This window comes from Pezoporus flaviventris, unplaced genomic scaffold, assembly GCF_033815535.1.
Source record: "Pezoporus flaviventris isolate CSIRO_AGI_PZ_B2104156 unplaced genomic scaffold, CSIRO_AGI_Pfla_v1 ptg000007l, whole genome shotgun sequence".
NCBI classification, from domain to species: domain Eukaryota; kingdom Metazoa; phylum Chordata; class Aves; order Psittaciformes; family Psittacidae; genus Pezoporus; species Pezoporus flaviventris.
The window spans coordinates 36996746-37014325 of record NW_026892555.1 but is presented as its reverse complement, the minus strand read 5'-3'; the positions used below and the strand labels follow the sequence as shown (position 1 = coordinate 37014325).

Here is a 17580-nt window from a genome sequence, read left to right as displayed (position 1 = left end):
ATCAGAACAAATTTTTAAGAGTAGAACAGGAGAATGGAGGAATCATTAGCTTGTAGATTGATGCTGTGCTGCCTGAAAACACAATTAAGAATAACCTTTCTAAGCAGGCAGCATAAGCACTAGCTGGGCAGTATTCTTAGCTGGTAACCCTCAGACTCCTCTTGTTCAGGGACTGTAGTGGGAGCAGGTGATAACATAGAAGAGGTCAAAGGACTGAAACATTGCCCTGGAATTATCCCTGTAGTCTGATATCAGTGCTTGGCTGATGATAAGGAAAAGGCTGGGAAGCTACACTGATTAGTTCCCTGCTTTCCTTGCGCCTACACAGACAGCAGAAATATTTTTTCTACCACTACCTGTTAAAGTTGTTCTGAAATCAGATTTAAATTTACAGTAAAGCAAGGTAGTGAGGAATGAGAAGTGTGAACTCAAGGGAAGTTGTGTCATAGAAGTGAGAGAGCTGTTGCAGAGTATAAGCATGTATTTTGTGCAGCAATGAGTACAAAGTTTATGCAGCATTTAACTCTGCCAGACTGATAAAAGCCCTGATTCTGAGTGATTATGTGATGAGCAGCACTGGCTGTCACCCAGCATTGTTTTAGGTGGTGAATACAGAACAAAAAGAACATTAAAATGGCAAAGTCATGCACTTAGAAAAGGAGAAATCCCAGAATCAAACTACAGCTTCGGGGAGCCCTGCCTCTACCGTATCTCTAGGAGCAGCCACTGCAGGGAAAATTCTGCCTCCCATCTGTGGGTCAGGGCTGCAGATGCTCTGGTGGGAGAATATAGAATCATAGAATAGTTAGGATTGGAAAGGACCTTAAGGTCATCAAGTTCCAGCCCCCTACCATGGTCAGGGACACCTCACACTAAACCATGTCACCCAAGACTCCATCCAACCTGGCCTTGAACACTGCCAGGGATGGAGTATTTACCACTTCTTTGGGCAACCTGTTCCAGTGCCTCACCATCCTCACAGTAACAAGCTTCTTCCTTACAGCTAACCAAAACACAGCTAGTGATCTCTAAGAATTTTGGCTGATCATAGGTTTTAATGCAAGAGGGCATCACTATGACTATCCATTCTATGAAGCACCTCAACCTCCAAACTTCCCTGAATGAGTTCTGGCATACGTGCAGATGGAGCTGCAAATTCACACTGTGCCAATAAAACCATGTGCACTAGGAAAACTTTATGTGAAAGGTTGGATCCATGTACCACCATCTCCAAGCTTTAAATCTCCAGCCTCCAGTAATCATAGAAATATTTTGAAGTGCAGAAAACAATACTTTTTGCTCCCACACCCATTGAGAAACACTCAAATCATGTCCTTACCGCCACCCTGCAGCCCCCAAAAGTGTCGCCACGGAAATATGTCTAGCTTCCTGTTGAAACTTTTGGGCCCAAACTGTAAACCTTTGGCAAAATTATAACAAATTGCAAATGGAGCATCAGAAATGTCATGAAACTTAAAATGCTTCTGTCACTGTAAAAACAGCTTTCCTAAAGATATATTTTCTACAATGTATCTTTATATCTTTCCACATGTATCTTTAGCATTACTCATAATTTTATTTGTTCTCAATACTTATTTCAAGGACATTCCATTATGGTCAGGTTTATCATTACCAAGGTACTCTTTCATTGCTAAAAAAAATGAAAATAGGGAAAGAGATCACAAAAGGGCAGACACAAAGAGATTATATTCTATTGTAGACCTGACATTTCGGTTTGCTCCTGCCAAATCAGCCTTGTGACTATGTGGGACAAATACATTAAACAATTTTCCCTTCAGCATGGAGGGATAAGAAAGTTAAGCAGTCTTGCTGAGATTGTAACAAGGACAGAATCACGTGACTAATAAAAGGTATTTTTTTTCCCCAGGCTTCTATTCTTTTGAAGAATAAGAGGTTGCACATAAAGCAAAGGTGTTGCTGCTGTCAGGTGTTTATCTAATACATCCCCAGTTGCCTTGTATTGAATCCCCCAGACTTGAGTTTCCACCATTGCACAGTCAGCAGCATTTTGGCTCTTTAAAACAAAGTAGGTCACAGGGTTTCCTCACCCACTTTCACATACACAATGTGAATATCTTTACCATGGGGACATATATCAGAGCACATTTGTGTTTTACAAGAGCTAGGTGAAGGGCATCCTTCCATTTTAAAATGAGGATTCAATCCCAAACAGATTAGGGGAAAAACTTGAATTCTTAGCGAAATAAGATGGGAACATAGCTTCTGCTTAGCAGATAGCATTGCAAAAATGGGTGTGAGAAGCCTATGATACCCTCAAGGAGATGTATGGAAAAGTCAACACACAGGATTTTCTTAACTTCTTGCTAAATGAAGAGAAATTTACAGGAAAAGGAATAATCTCTGCCAAATAGCTTATTTCAATCAGTCAACAAATGCCAATAAAAAAATTGCTTGATCATTTTTTCTCATCCTCATCACAATAACAGTTTATAATCTCTTTTACATGCTGCTCTGCATGTGAATGCACATACAAAAGCTTTAAGATGATTGCATGCTTTGTTCAAGCCAAGCTACAGCAGACTTGTGTTCAGCACCAGATAGGTTGCCTAGCACTATAAATAACAAAATCTCTTTTTCTCCATCATCAGCTTTCAATCACAACGCAAGTGTAATAAGACTGTATGGTTTCTGTGTGACACCTTGGCACTTTCATAGCCGAGATGAAACGCTTTTCTGCAAAGTCAATAAGTCTCCCAAGAAGAAAGGCAAGTGCCACAAGACCTTTTTTTAATTGCTTTTCTTTGGCTGACTTTAACTAATGCTGTGGGCATTTGTCCTCACCATGGCAGTTTGGCCTTTATTGCCCCTTCACTCAGACACAGGGCTATTTTGGCAGAGAGCAGATACACAGATACAGCAAGTGGTGATGTGAAGAAAATATAGAATAAATGTCTTATATACATGATGTATGCATAACAGTGCATACCAAAAAAGGCAGTCTTTGCACAGGGTTTTTGTTTAAAATCCCAGTATCTAACAGGAAATAAAATGCTGTACTTCTTCCTCTTCAGGACTGGCATTTTGCATGCACTTGAGTGTCTCCTTTCAATAGCCTTTTAAATCCTAGTGGGTTTGCCTCAGTGTGATTTTCTTCTCTCTCCGATAGGAGATAGGAGATATTCTTCAGTCCCTGTGCTTTCCACCACAGTGTCCAACAGATCTATTACTCATCAGGATGGGTGCAAGGCCTGTCTATGGAAATAGAAATAACCAGGGAGAGGTTTAAGTCAGGTCAGCTAAGGAATATCAGATTTTGGCTACAGTGGTTAATAACCCTAATTAATTTTGTTTAGAGCTTAGCTTTGAAAAAAACTTAAAAAAAAATCTTTAAGTTGCTCTTTGTCAAAATTGCATATTAAATATTGAACATTTTGGGGGTCAAGTTTTCCGTGCCAATCTTTTTAACCCCAGCGTGCCTGGGTGGATTCTTTTTCAGGTGCAAGGGAATCAGGGTGGTCTTTCCTTAAAGCTGTCTTAGTTTTACTTCCATTTCTGGACATGTTCACTCTGCTGGTGATCACTTTGCGTTAAAATCTGACTACAAAAATACGCTACTTCTTTATCACACCTCCAAAACTGAGAGTAACTCACACCACACACCCCACCAATGGCTCAAGCAGAAACAAACAGCATTGCTTTAACTTTTGGTGGTAGGGAAAGGATTGGAGAGAGGTCACTTCTAGATTCCTGACATTTGCATGGAGACTTTCTTCTCACGATGATTTTGAATGAGCAACCAAAGCTCGTAGGTCACAGCCAGCCAAGGGAGAGTGAAGCACCACAGCTGACCTGTGGTCACACACTTCAGGCAGCAGCACCTGTGCTCATCCAGCAAGCTTCCAAGCCAAGCTTGCACTATGCCCATCATATTTTGCATTTCTAATTAAATCCTAAACTGCTTTCAGCTTTGGTGATCTTCCTGCTTCTTTTTCTTCCCCCACAACTAATTTCAAACATTCATGTTCAGTGAGATACAGGAATAGAAGCGACTTAGCTTGCAGTCACCCTCACTTCAGGAAGCTGGATATAAATGTGTTACTCAGCTATGGTTTACACCAAAATCAGGACACTAGAGACAATTTAGCCCACTTTGCTAGAGCTGGCTGCAAAGATCATAGCAAGCTCCTAAACTAACTGTGAAAATTAGCCTTCAGCTAATTCATGTTCCTTCCCATGGTGCTCCTTGTTCCTTGTGACTCAATCTGCCCCTCCTTAGTTTAGCATTTGACTCACTCTTCCTGCTCCAGCAGAAGCCTGATCTGTCCTTGCCTAATCTGACCTAATCTAGAGCAAACTGTGGCACCCCAGTCACACACATGTGTGGGTTACTTCCAAATCAGTGTATCAGTGCTCTTATTATTATTACTTTTTAATCATATCTTGAGTTCTTCTCTTCTCTGCATACATCCTCAAGTAAGGCCCTGAATGAGCCTGCTGTTTCTCCATCAATATAATTTATTAACCTTTTCCTTTGGAGGGAACCTCAGTCTGTATTTTAAGTGTGAGAAATACTTTGAAATCAATAGGGGCACATTCCAAACAAAAAAGCAGCGTCACGGTATGGTGTGTATCCAACAGAGTCCCTCCTTATGGGAAATTTTCTGTTCCTCCATTATTCCAACCTGGTTTGGCAAAGGGTTTCTTGTAAAATGGTAGTGAAGAAATCCCCCTTTTGCCCGAAGGTTATAAATTACTTTGTTAGACCAGATGATATGACAGCATGATTCTATCAGGACAAATCAAAGTTTACTGAGCAAATCTGTGTTCTATAACCTGATTTATTGGTGCCATCTGCCAACACCCATGAGCAGATTCTCTGTAGGACCTTATAATGTGCAGTAATGACTGGGAGGAACCCACTGTAAATGGCTGAATTTTAAAAGTTATCAAATGTAGCAGGAGAGATAATAAACATAATGAAAAATGTCTAGGAGAATGCATCCCAGTGTTCATTTTACAGTTCCACTTCCCCTGACAGCAGTACTTCGGAGTGTACTCATCTACATATGTGGGTATGTGGTGCAAAAATAAACCAAGCACTCATACTTTCCTATGATTTTGCTCCAATCCTTTGCTACTGTATGATTCAAAGAAAAGAGAGCATTTTGGTGTGAGCAGTTACAGTCACAGCTTACCCAAATGAATGAGTTCTTCCCGACTGCAAAAAATCATTTTTAAGGTCGTATTTGAGCAGGTCAGGACTGCCATATTGCTAGCACTAATGTCGTTTTTTTTTAATGGTTTTCCACTACTCTGCAGTTATTTCCAAGCCCTGTGTACTCTGAGGGCATGCCAAGGTAGAAGCAAACGAGTTTGCAATTATTGCCACCGGCAACATTAATTTTGCATATCCATCTTTACAAAAACACGGGGGAGCAGAAAGAGAACAGAAAGATGAGCAACTCGCCCGAATGGAGGTTTGAAACGTGCCTGTGCTCAGAGCAGGGACCAGAGCAGGTAAGCAGGAGCAGCCCTGACTCCCGCAGCCCCACGAACTCCTCGGAGAGATGTGGGAGCATCCCAGTCCCACAGTCCCCACGGTTCCCAGGCCTCCTGCTGCCTCCCACCTCCTCCTGCCTGTGGGATTTCCAGAACTAAGCATTCATCTCTTAGGAGCTGCATTAAAATTAGAAGCTGAAGCTGTAGCGATAGGGGAGACACTTTACCTTCTCTCCTATCACACACTGTAGGACAGCCTGCTCTGTCCACATCAAGGGCATTATTTGGTATTCCCATTCTCAGGAATGTGTTTTTGATAGGCACAACCTATCTAAAATCTGACAAAGTTGTAAAATCTGGGGAAAACAACTTTCAGTTACTGCCACTCTTCATTTATGGTGCCAATCCATTAAAATTACACACTCACGTAAACTCCCTGTGGAAAAACTATCACTGAACTATTAATAAAATCTTCCTGAACTATTAATACAATCTGTGGGAGCTTTAAGCCACCACAGGGCTGATTATGTAAGTGCACAGGCACAAAGATGCTGTTTTTATCCTCAGTTTAAATGACCTTTCATTTTCATTAGTTTTGTTTCTGAATGAAGTCTTCCTGAATCTAAGGGAAACTATTTTTTTCAAAGGGGACTATGCTTTGATTTGCAGTAAACTGGCAAGTAGGGTTGAGCTTAAAATGCATTTGATTGGCAAGATGTGTGTTTGCTCTTTTGATTTGTGACAGGATTTTTAAATCTGTGACACAAAACCTAGAAATATGCTATAATTTAGTTTTTGCTCCTAGATCATTAGCCTATGAGGCAAATTTATGCAGTTCAGAAAGACGACTGACCATGATCATCAGGTTGGATTTATTCCTAATTTTGGTATTCCGCAGGTAGCTTTGCTTTTCTCACACATCTCAGTGTGAGGAGATGTTGGAAGATCATCTTGATTTTTACTTTTCAGGCAGTTCAGAACAACACCACTGTAAAAGGTTTCTGATGTTTACTCATGACAAAAGAAATAGATGTTATGAAGGCAAGAACAGGAAGAAATAATGAAAAATGGGTGTCTCTCATTCACCTCCTAAGCTATTGCTCCTGAGCTGTTTAACAGGACATTATGTACTGGGAGGCTTCAGTCCCAGACTCAGTTCAGAAATTCCCTTGCGCAGGATGTCTGAGCAGAGAAGGGAAACTATGATCTCTGTAACATTTTGCTTGGATCTGCAAGCTTGAGGGTTCTCCAATCTGAAATAAAATATGTATTGAGGCCTGTACTGGATTTAGGGATGCCTGTGACAGCTCCACTGTGGCACTCAAGTGTTGATTTCTTTGAGCATAGGAAGGGAATAACTGAAAACAGTAAAGAAACAAATATATAAAGTCAAAAAAAAGACAAATCAGGCAAAAGAATAGTCCCATCTATGGCACAAGTTACATTAAATCAACAGGAACAACTAAAACTCTGTGTTTGGACAATTTTCAATATCTATGTTAGCCTACACTGCTTTGGGAAGGTGCCAGTGCAGCATAGTTAGATATAGTCCTTGCTTTAGTTCACTTTAGGTCCCAGCGAAGAAGAACTGATCTGGTACTGGCATGATCTAGCTGCCCAAGAAGGTATTTGGAGTCCTTTCACTGTTTCTTTTCTACTGCTGAGTAGAAGTTGGCTAGATTAGCACTGGGTTGGATGTATTTCTTCATGCTGCCATTTCACCTCTGAGCAACATCAAATCATAGAATCAACTAGGTTGGAAAAGACCTTTAAGATCATCAAGCCCAACCATTACCATGCTAGTATGCCCAGCCTGTTTTTCAGAGAAAATGACAGTAGTGCCCACAAATAATTAAAGCAATTCCTTCGTGCTAGATTTTATATATGCCATTGGAATAAAATGTAAATATATCCTCAGGATTGGGTATTTTTAACAAGGAATCAGGTTAAGGGAAGGCTCCATGATCCCAGGGTCCTTTTCACAGTAGGCTCCAAAAAATGTACCTCATTATAAAATACACCTTCCCAAGGAATCACAAGACATGAAAAATCAAAAGAGAATTCCTAAAAGCAAAAGCTCTCCAGCAGAAAATCAATTTCAGCTACTTTCACCTTGCCCCAGGGAAAGCAGCAAAGACACTAAGTGGGGTGTGGGAAATGTCTCATACATCTTCCTGGAACTGCACAAGGCAGACCTCCAGACGGGAGCTTTTCTTTCCAAGACAGCTCTGCTCTAATTAGGGACTTGTGCAAAATTGGTATGTTGCAGTTCCAAACAGTGTCTGGATGATTCCCAGATCAAATTTCTTTGGTTTAAAAAAAAAAAAGAGAAAAAATTGTCTTTGTCCTTGTTCTAATTGACAGCCTTACAGATGCAGGTGGACTGAGGGATGAAGGTCAGATTGAGTTTATTGTGCCTAATAGGGCAGGGAACAAAAATCAGCAGAAAGCTGCACACACAAAAAAAACCCTGTTATTTGGTGGTTGTTTTTTTTTTCCCTGGCCATCATGTTCCCTTTCAAGGGTATTTGTGCATTTTCGGGTGTACCTTCAGAATGAAAAGAAAGTAATTGCCTTTAAATAGAATGTTTATATGAGGGACTTCCATGTAACAATTAATCTACTGATGTACCAGACGGAATCTAGTTTATGGACTAAACAATCTATGTTGGGTGGACATAAAATTAATTTTCTATATAGGAAAGTACATCCTGTTCCTTAGTTGACCTTTTGCAGAGGCTGTATGACAGTTTAAACCTCTGGCTGCTTCCTATAATTCTTAGCATTCAGACCTTTCTGGGTAATGTGCTATCATTAGGCTGGTCTACATGTTCTAAAGACAATCCCCACATTCCCCCTTGGAAATGAAGTTTGACTGACGCTTCTAACTGAAGACTGTGATTAGTATCACCTGTGCATTCCAGTGAGAATGCAAAACAATTTTTCTTTATAAATCTCTTTGTCTTAAAGTTTTTCCCCTGCTTCCCATCTCTCACTTCTTTACTCTCCTTTGCTTCAGACTCAGACTTGTCTTCCTCACTGACCTAAGCTGCTATGGTACAGCTTGGGACAGCTGTGGCAGCTCAGCCCCAAAATGGAGTCCAGAACTTCTCCCTTAGCGATGCAGCTTGTGGGATGGCAGCCAGCTTGACAAATATAGAATTGAAAATTTAAAAAAAGGCAAATATGGAACATTCCAATAGTTCTTAATTATTTTTTTCTCTTGGAATTTTCTGTGAAAAGCTTCAGATCTTCAAATTTTCATTCCCATGTAGGAGGAAAGATGTGAATTTTGCATGACTTGGGCATTTTTGGCTCTAGTCTGCTCTAAACCCCAATTCTAGGTTATCAGAGGGTAGAAAATCACTTTGGGCTTCACACTTCTGTTGGTCAGTGTTTTTTTCTAGGTAGTCTCAGACTTCTTCCAGTTGTTTCTCAGCACAGCCCAGCTGAAGTCACTGCAACCTGCAGCACTGCAGCAGTTTGTGTCACTCAGAGTTGCATCCCTAAACTCTAATGAATATTGCAGCAGCAATGGAAATACAGTCATCTTTACTGTGAGTGAACACCTCAACAGAGCACATACCACCTTCAAAAAGCTAAGTTCATTGTTTATTGAGATTTAAACTGCGATCACTTGTTACGCTGTTCGGCACCCTACCTGCTGGCTCGGCTACCCACTAGTCTTGCACAGAGCATCCAGTATTAAGATTCGTAACGATTTCAGGTCAGCTGATGTATCTAAGGTGTGTCTTATACTACTGTATAGCAGAAGAAAAAAGTATCGCTTAATGTCTGTGGCCACTCACAAGCATTACCGAAGTATGGTTTAAGATGACTGCCAGGGCAATCCATGGCCAGTGCCAAAGAGCACGGTAAGTCCTGCTAAACTGTGCAGGGTGGCAGGAGGTGGTGGGACACCTACACAGGTGTGAAATCTGGGGGAAAAAATGACCTTGAAGCAGAGCAGGATCTATACCAAGAAAGTGTATAGGGGGATTCTCCATATCGTCTTACAAATCCACATCCTCACCAGCTGTGTTCAATCTCTGATGCTCCAGAGGAAGGTAAGAGAAAGCCCCAGGATGCCCTATGCTAATTGTGGGGGGAATGAACCTGCCTGAGTCCCACAGCCAAGGTCCTGAAGGACGAGACCTGATTATGCCCTGTCTTTCCATTCTGAGCCATGGGGTTTAGAAGCACACACAGGATGAGGACGGCCTCCTCAGGATCTCCCTTCACGAGGGAGAGACAGGTACCTCTCCTCTCACTGGAAGCAGATTTGCACACAGGAGCAGTGGTCGTCCCCCATTTATGCAATGTGAAAAAATCGTGGGCTCTTCCCTGCCTGCCTGACATTTGTTAGATGAGAGTGTAGGTACAAAATACCCATCACAGTATACAATAACCTTTGAAGACACGCCAGCAACCTCCTCTTTTATTAAAGTGTGCCAGGCTGGCTGAGTTGAGTAAGACACTTATTGCAAACACCTCCCCGCGGGACACTACCTGCATGCTAATGCCGAGGGTGTTTGTGCACAGCCCGGCAGCGAGAGCTGGGCAACGGCAGTTTCCATGGTGCTGTCATGGTGTGCTCTCCCCACACCTTCACTTGTCAGCATTTCCCACCCATCCTCCTCTCCATAATATGCTGCTTGCTCACCCCGAAAGGTCAGCCATTGTAATGATGATTTTAGCAGGGGGGAGGCAGGGAGGCTGAGGGGTGAAAAGGTGAGCTGTGTGCAGCTATGTGCGTGGGAACCAGGGCTTGCCTTACGCTGCACAATGAGAAATTAGAAAGCTTCCCTTCAAGGAAGCGGGGCTCATCAACCCCCTCTCTCTTCCCATCCCAGCCAAGTCTGATGCCCTTGATGGAGTTAAAAGATGATCACATGAAGTGGCAGGAAAACCTACTTTAAATCATCAGCAACTGATGTGTTAGTGTGTGAAGGGGAGAAGAGACTGCCTCTGCTAACAGAGGAGACTGATACAAACATTTCTAGGCATCTTTCTGTTTCCATTTCCCTCCTGCCTCCTCCCAGTAAGCCCAGTTCTTGTTTGCAGATGGAAAGAGGCAGGCTTCTTCCTCTGACTCCCATCCTATTGACTGCTGGACTAAAGCACTGCATCTACTAACTGCCTTCCTTTTATTTCTTTCTTCCTGTAGGACAGCTTTCCTGCCCGTTTTGGAGGAGTCCATTTTGTCAACCAGCCCTGGTACATCCATGCCCTGTACACGTTAATCAAGCCGTTCCTCAAAGACAAGACAAGGAAAAGGGTAATTAGACAGGGATGGGGGGTAGGAAGCTGCAGTGGCAAAGTAGCCTTGTAGCTGCCTATCTTTTCTTTGCTCTTTTTCTCTCTGCATTTTTCATATGGCCTCAGAGAATTGCTGCTGTTATTAAAACTTGGAGTTTGCAGTGGTCTGGATTGAATCAATAACTCAGCTAGAGAACAGAAAGCTGTTATCACTAACAAAGTGTAGATACGTTTTAATGGGACATGCTCAGGGATAGAGAGAATAGGCAATGTGGAGGAATTATCAGGCCTGGCTGAGGTCACTTGCAGCGAGGCAACCTTCAGCTCAGCTCTTTTTGTGAGGGTAAAATTTCTTATTTCATTCCTTCAGCAAGTTGTCCGTTTTCACATGGTGAAAAGACACCTGAAGGCTGTTTGCTCACACTGCAGAAGAGGTAGGGCTTCCCCACTGAAACCCATGCAGTCATCTTAGCCATTTGACCTCTGAAGTCTATCAACCAAGCACTGGGTCACAGTATCACAGTATCACAGTATGTTAGAGATTGGAAGGGACCTCGAAAGATCATCTAGTCCAATCCCCCTGCCGGAGCAGGAACACCTAGATAATGTTACACAGGAATGCGTCCAGGCGGGTTTTGAATGTCTCCAGGGAAGGAGACTCCACAACCTCCCTGGGCAGCCTGTTCCAGTGTTCCGTCACCCTCACTGAGAAGAAGTTTCTTCTCAAGTTTAAGTGGAACCTCTTGTGTTCCAGTTTATACCCGTTACCCCTTGTCCTATCATTGTTTGCCACTGAGTAGAGCCTGGCTCCATCCTCGTGACACTCCCCCTTTATATATTTATAGACACTGATAAGGTCACCCCTCAGTCTCCTCTTCTCCAAACTATAGAGACCCAGCTCCCTCAGTCTTTCCTCATAAGGGAGATGTTCCACTCCCTTAATCATCTTTGTTGCCCTGCGCTGGACTCTCTCCAGCAGCTCCCTGTCCTTCTTGAACTGAGGGGCCCAGAACTGGACCCAATACTCCAGATGCGGTCTCACCAGGGCAGAGTAGAGGGGAAGGAGGACCTCTCTCGACCTACTAACCACCGCCCTTCTAATACACCCCAGGATGCCATTGGCCTTCTTAGCCACAAGGGCACAGTGTTGGCTCACGGTCATCCTGTTGTCCACTAGGACCCCCAGGTCCCTCTACCCTACACTGCTCTCTAACAGGTCGTTCCCCAACCTATACTGGAACCTGGGGTTGTTCCTGCCCAGATGCAGGACTCTACACTTTCCCTTGTTATATTTCATCAAGTTACTCCCTGCCCAACTCTCCAGCCTATCCAGGTCTCGCTGGATGGCAGCACCAGCTGGATGGTCATCCCTCAGGAAGCCTAGAACCTGCCCTGGGGTCTGTCTGACCAGGCAGGACAAGGGTAGTATCAGTCCAAAAGAAAAGATGGATCAGAGAGACAAATGTTGCTGAAGTAGTGCAAAGTGGCAACACAGCCTGGTACACCCCTGGGAAATGTCAGTCCTGGGGAGCAGGGCTGGATTGCCCTCTGGACACTGAATGCCTGCTCATCACATCTTCTTTCAGTAAGCTGCACTATATCCCTTTTCTTCTCACTGGTCTTGGTACAAGCCTCTATCTTCTTACAGTACCAATATGGTCATTATTACTGACTTTCACTTTCCCTGATCTGGTACTTAAGAAAGTGTCAGTGTCATGTGCCAAAAGCAAGTAGCTCAGGGTTTTCAGAAGTGTTTATAATGCCAGCCTAATTCCCCAGCTGCACGCCCCAAAGCTAATCTCCACCCTGCTCCCCACCCAAGCCAGCCCTGAGCACTTCAGGAATTCTCACCTGAAACTCCAGTGTCAACTAATGATGCTCCACACCTCATTAGTACTGTCGTTACTGTACTTAACGGAGTAAGAATCAATGATGACTTTGAATTTTCTTTTATCTAAGATCTTTCTTCATGGTAACAACCTGAACAGCCTTCACCAGCTAATACACCCTGAATGCCTGCCCTCTGAATTTGGGGGCACTCTTCCTCCATACGACATGGGGACATGGGCTCGAACGTTACTCGGTCCTGACTACAGTGATGAAAACGAGTATACTCACACCTCCTACAACGCCATGCATGTGAAGCATGCGTCCTCCAACCTGGAGCGGGAGGCCTCGCCCAAACCCATGAAAAGGTCAGTACTGCCTTTGAAATCGCCTCCTACACTGGCTTTCTGAGCTGATCTAGCATGAGTCTAGCAGGAAGGGCTCATCTGATTCAGAGAGAGGCTGTGATTTGGCAAGTGTTGACGGTAAGGAGCACTTCACCCTGGACTGCATTCATGGTGTGGTGGGAGAAGGGAAACCTCTCTGTGGAACCATAATTATTTCTCTGATTACTGTGCATGACAATGAGGGGAAATTAATGAGCCCCTCCACAGAGAATTACAGAAAGTATATCAGAGTGAGATGCTCTTTGGTACAGTATAGTGTGGCAGGCAGCATCACTTCAGTGCTGGTCCCTATTGCTTGCTGCTGCTGACCCCAGTTAACGACAAGGGTTTTACCTCATCGGAAATGTAGCTTTTATGCGATGAACACCACTGCCCTCTAAAGGGAAAATGGGTTAGTCTCCTCCCTCAGCTTCTGCTCCCTCTTTCTCAGCCCAGCCCTGCTAAAGCGCCAGAGCTGTTCTCTTAAGATCTCTGGGTTTACATCTAGTGGTTTTGCATTCACCTCTGAATGCTTAAAATTAAGCTTCTCGAGAGTATCACCCCCAGTAATTTGCATTGCTTGCAGGGATGGAGGGAGGAGGGTTGTATACTTGGCACAGGCTTGTGGGTGGTATGGCAGAGCACCATGTGCACCACCTGCAATGAGTGATGGCTGCGTTGCCTTCTCTGCAGGAGTGTAACATCTGTACTCACCTCACCCTCTGTGCCCCATTCTGCAAAACTGCTTTTCATGCAGATCGCAGTGATGCTTTCACTCACTGCTGCCACTTGATGAGTGTGGTGCTCAGAGACACAGCGTCACTCTGTGTGACAGGGAGCGGCCATCATTTTGACACAGCAAAATCAAAGCTGACAACACAGGCAAGCCATAATGCCACGCAATTAATTTTAAAAGTCTTTCATCTTCAGAGGAAAAAGAAATGCGCTCTTGATTCACAGTTCCTTCTCAGGTCAGAGGGGTGCCACGCTGCTGGAGCTGCAGAGTGAAGCCTTGTGCTGGAAACGCTCACAGGACTAACAGGGCCATGCAACTGCAGGGCTATGGCCCTTTGCAGGGTTGCAGCCATGGCACAAAGAGAGGTGGTGATCTACGTAGCAGTTCTCACTACTGACTGCCAGGCAAGACGGGAAGCCAGGCTGAATTTACAGAGCCGACCCCAGAGAGCTGATTTTAAACCAAGTTTGTTCTTAATTCTTTAAACATTAGCAGAGGAACACACTGAATGATTTTAGAAAGATGCAAATTAAATATTCCATTGTTACGAAAACGTGTATCAAAATCAGACAATTTATATAGTTTTATAGAAAGAAATCTACAGTTTCTAAAGCTCTAAGCTGTTCCTAACACAGGTACCCACAAGTGAATCCTTGCTGAGGATCAGATCCTTGGCTGTAAAGAAGGGACGATCTTATCGTATTCTCAGGAGAGAACCTCAGCTTGAAATTGAGTTCAGTGCCAGAAAACCCTGCCTTGAGGCAAAGCTTTCTTTTATAATCCGCTCACTAATACAAAAGTGCATTAATACAAATATGGCGAGAGGATGAATCTAATTTGTCATGTTGCCTCTGGGCAGACTAGGTCTAACTTTTAGCCTAATTTCGTTACTCGGCAGTTAAGTGAACCATCTGATCTTGTACCCTATGGTCATTACTAGCTCTTAGAGGTGAAAAGTTCACTGGTTCAACAGATTTTCTCCTATGAGTATTTGCTTTGATTCTTCTTCCCCTGAAATTACAGTTTGGCCTAATGAGGTAAAAGCCTATGCTTAAGAAGCCTAATTGTGTGCTTTATTAGATTTATTAGACCAGAGTTATCTCTAAGGCCTATTGAAAGGTCTACAGATTTCTAACAGCATTACCTGTCTTTATATATCTCCCCCCCTTGCCTCTTTAGACATCACAACAACAAGAGTCTCAGGCCATGGCTGAGATTCCTGGATACTCCAGGAAGGTTTACACTAGGCATAGGTGATTTCCTAGCACTAGTTTTCATCTCAAGTATAATTCCCTCACAAATGCCCTATGATTTTTTCCCTTATTAACGCGATTTTGCAGTTTCATTAAAAATCTCTCCTCCTCCACTCACAGACGTAAAAATCTTTACATGCTTGAGCAAATGTGGTAATTTTGTGCTTCTATGTTGAAATGTTTGGTTTAACAAAAAAAAGGTGTCTGACCTTTTCTTTGGCATTTTTGTTCCTCTGAAAGGGGTACATATATGAAGACTAAGCCTTCTTGGGTTTCTGTAATTTAAGGATGAAAAGGCTTGCTGAACAATTGTGGGTCTTCCCCTCTCTGACTTCCCAGGTATCACTGCAGGTTTACCTGCCCAGTAATTAGCTGCAGAGGCAGGTAGTGCTTATGAGAGGTGAATTTACCTCAGAGGCTGGGGGGGACAGTGGTTGTTCTTCTCCTTGACTTGAGGCACCATCCTGCTGTGTGACAAGGATCAGGGTTGGGGATTGCCCCTCCTGGCTCTGCATCCACTTGCTGTACAGCCATACAGGTATGTCCTTGCTAGAACTGCCACTGGACCAGTGCTGTGTTAAAGCTTTCTTAATGTTGGAGCTCAGTGCTGCTAAAATAGCTTAGCCTTGCACTATGACCACAGAGAAATGCCCTTGTTAAATGCAGTACTGCCATCCTACACTCAGAGACAAGTTCACCATGTGCACAAATACAGTGTCTAATGATTTTACTAGTGGAGATGCTGAGAAATCAAGACAGGTATTATAGATCTCGAACTAAAATGCCAGGAAAAGGACTACTTTCATGGCCACTTAATCTACGTTTGAAAACGAATGCAGAAGGGAGAAAGAGGGCGTTTTAAAGATGCGCCTGAGACCAAACTGAAGTCATCACCTGAAAGTTAAAATAAGTCTCCAAATACAAACCAGGAGAAAATGCAGCACCCAGCAGCAGTGGGAGGGAGTCAAGCTGGAACAAGTACGTGCCCATATTTTGGCTTCAGGACTGACAGCAGTGCTTTGGCTCCTGTCATCAGGGCAGATGCATATAAACTGAAACAGGTTCACCTGAGAGTTTTGAGGAGGCTGAGACGAGCAGAGAGCATATTTTTCCAGCAAGAAGCTATAGAACACAGTGGTTTATTCAGTCTCACAGAGCAAAGGCTGAAATGGATATGATCATTTTCTACAAATACAGGAAGGAATAAAAACTGGGGAGAGAGAACAGTTATTTGACAACCTAACGGATACATGAGTGAAAGGTCTGATATGAGGTGGCTACCACTGATCACGGGAGGCCACAGGAGACTTTGCCCCTCAAATTCTCATTAGATTCCAATTTCTGCTTCCCTTAACAGCAATGGAATCAAAACATTATCTTCTCCCCAACTACAGGCAGGGGTGTTTTTTCCCTGTGACTTGAAATAGCACAAGATTTGTTCTCAAAAAAGAGTCCTTGTTTACTTCAAAAAATGGAGGCATTGTAGATAGCGAACAGATTGAAAATTCTCTTAGAAAAAAACTAGAACTGACTCTAGTTAGCAACATGATCCTGTAAATCTTGAGATTTGACAAGTTTCTATAATATGGAAAATCTGTAATCAAAACCATTGCAACGGGCATTTTTCCACCAGTGGCCACATGAAGCTCCACTGAGGCAAAATCAAAACAGTGGAAATTGTACTCCCATCTACAGTATTATCACACACCCTGGGAAAAATCCCAGAACCCAAGTACTGTATGAACAGATGGGAAACAAAGCAAACCAGCTGATGACTCCACATAATGAGTCTTAATGGCCAGGGGAAAAAAACAACACAAAAGTGATAACAAAAATCCATTCAGAATGTATCTGTTTATTAAGATTCAGCTCAGTGAAGTTTGAAATGGGCCGGGTAATAAACATGCAAACCAGCATTAATACAGTAATAGTAAAGTTGGTTCAATCCAAGAGATTGGCCACATCCATTTGATATTCGTGGCAGCAGCAATGCAGCCATCACTTTCTCATCTTGGGCCCTGTCTTCTGAATGGTCTCCTTCCATGCAGGGAGCCTGTCACTTAGGAGCTGTGGGATTTCAGAGCAATGTAGATGGTGTGAAAATTCAGAGCACAGGGAAGAATATCACTTCCCTTTCAGCTGTGGCCAAACCTTCAGCGAGTCCTGATGGTCAGAAAGGGACCTTGGGTTGCTTTAGTCAAGAGGGAGCTGACATAAAAGCAAAACATTTGCCTGAGGCACTCACACTGGCTTTTGTTGACAAGCTGGTTTTTTTTTTGGAACAGCTGGAGGTTTTATCTGGATGTGCAGTGTAATGAATAGCTATGGTGGATGGCTGAGCATAGCAGTTAAAGAGTCAGAGACTGCTCTCAACATATCACTGTGCAATAGGGCTTAATCTTTTGGCCAGCCACAGTGGGAGAAGCATGACTGTAGCTATTTGGGTACCTAACCTCAGTGAGCGAGCATCCCTGATAGGAGGGATGGATTTAGTGAACAGAGAAGATATGAAGAAGCTCAGTTCTTTGAAGAGTTTCCTTTTTCCCTAGTATCACCCTACTCCTACACTTGGGTCCAGCAGCAGCAAGTAACCTGCAGTAGCACATTAGCTCCCTGTGACTTGCTTTCCCTTAGAATA

At 43.3% G+C, this 17580-nt stretch overlaps 1 protein-coding gene across 1 annotated transcript in view; it reads left to right on the top strand.

The window, feature by feature from the left end:
* Positions 1 to 17580, top strand: part of CLVS1 (clavesin 1) — a 101851-nt gene that overhangs the window by 72917 nt on the left and 11354 nt on the right. The window contains exons 4-5 of the mRNA XM_061448403.1: positions 10649 to 10759; positions 12700 to 12935. Coding sequence (XP_061304387.1) covers positions 10649 to 10759; positions 12700 to 12935 — 347 coding nt within the window. The remainder of the gene's footprint in view (positions 1 to 10648; positions 10760 to 12699; positions 12936 to 17580) is intronic.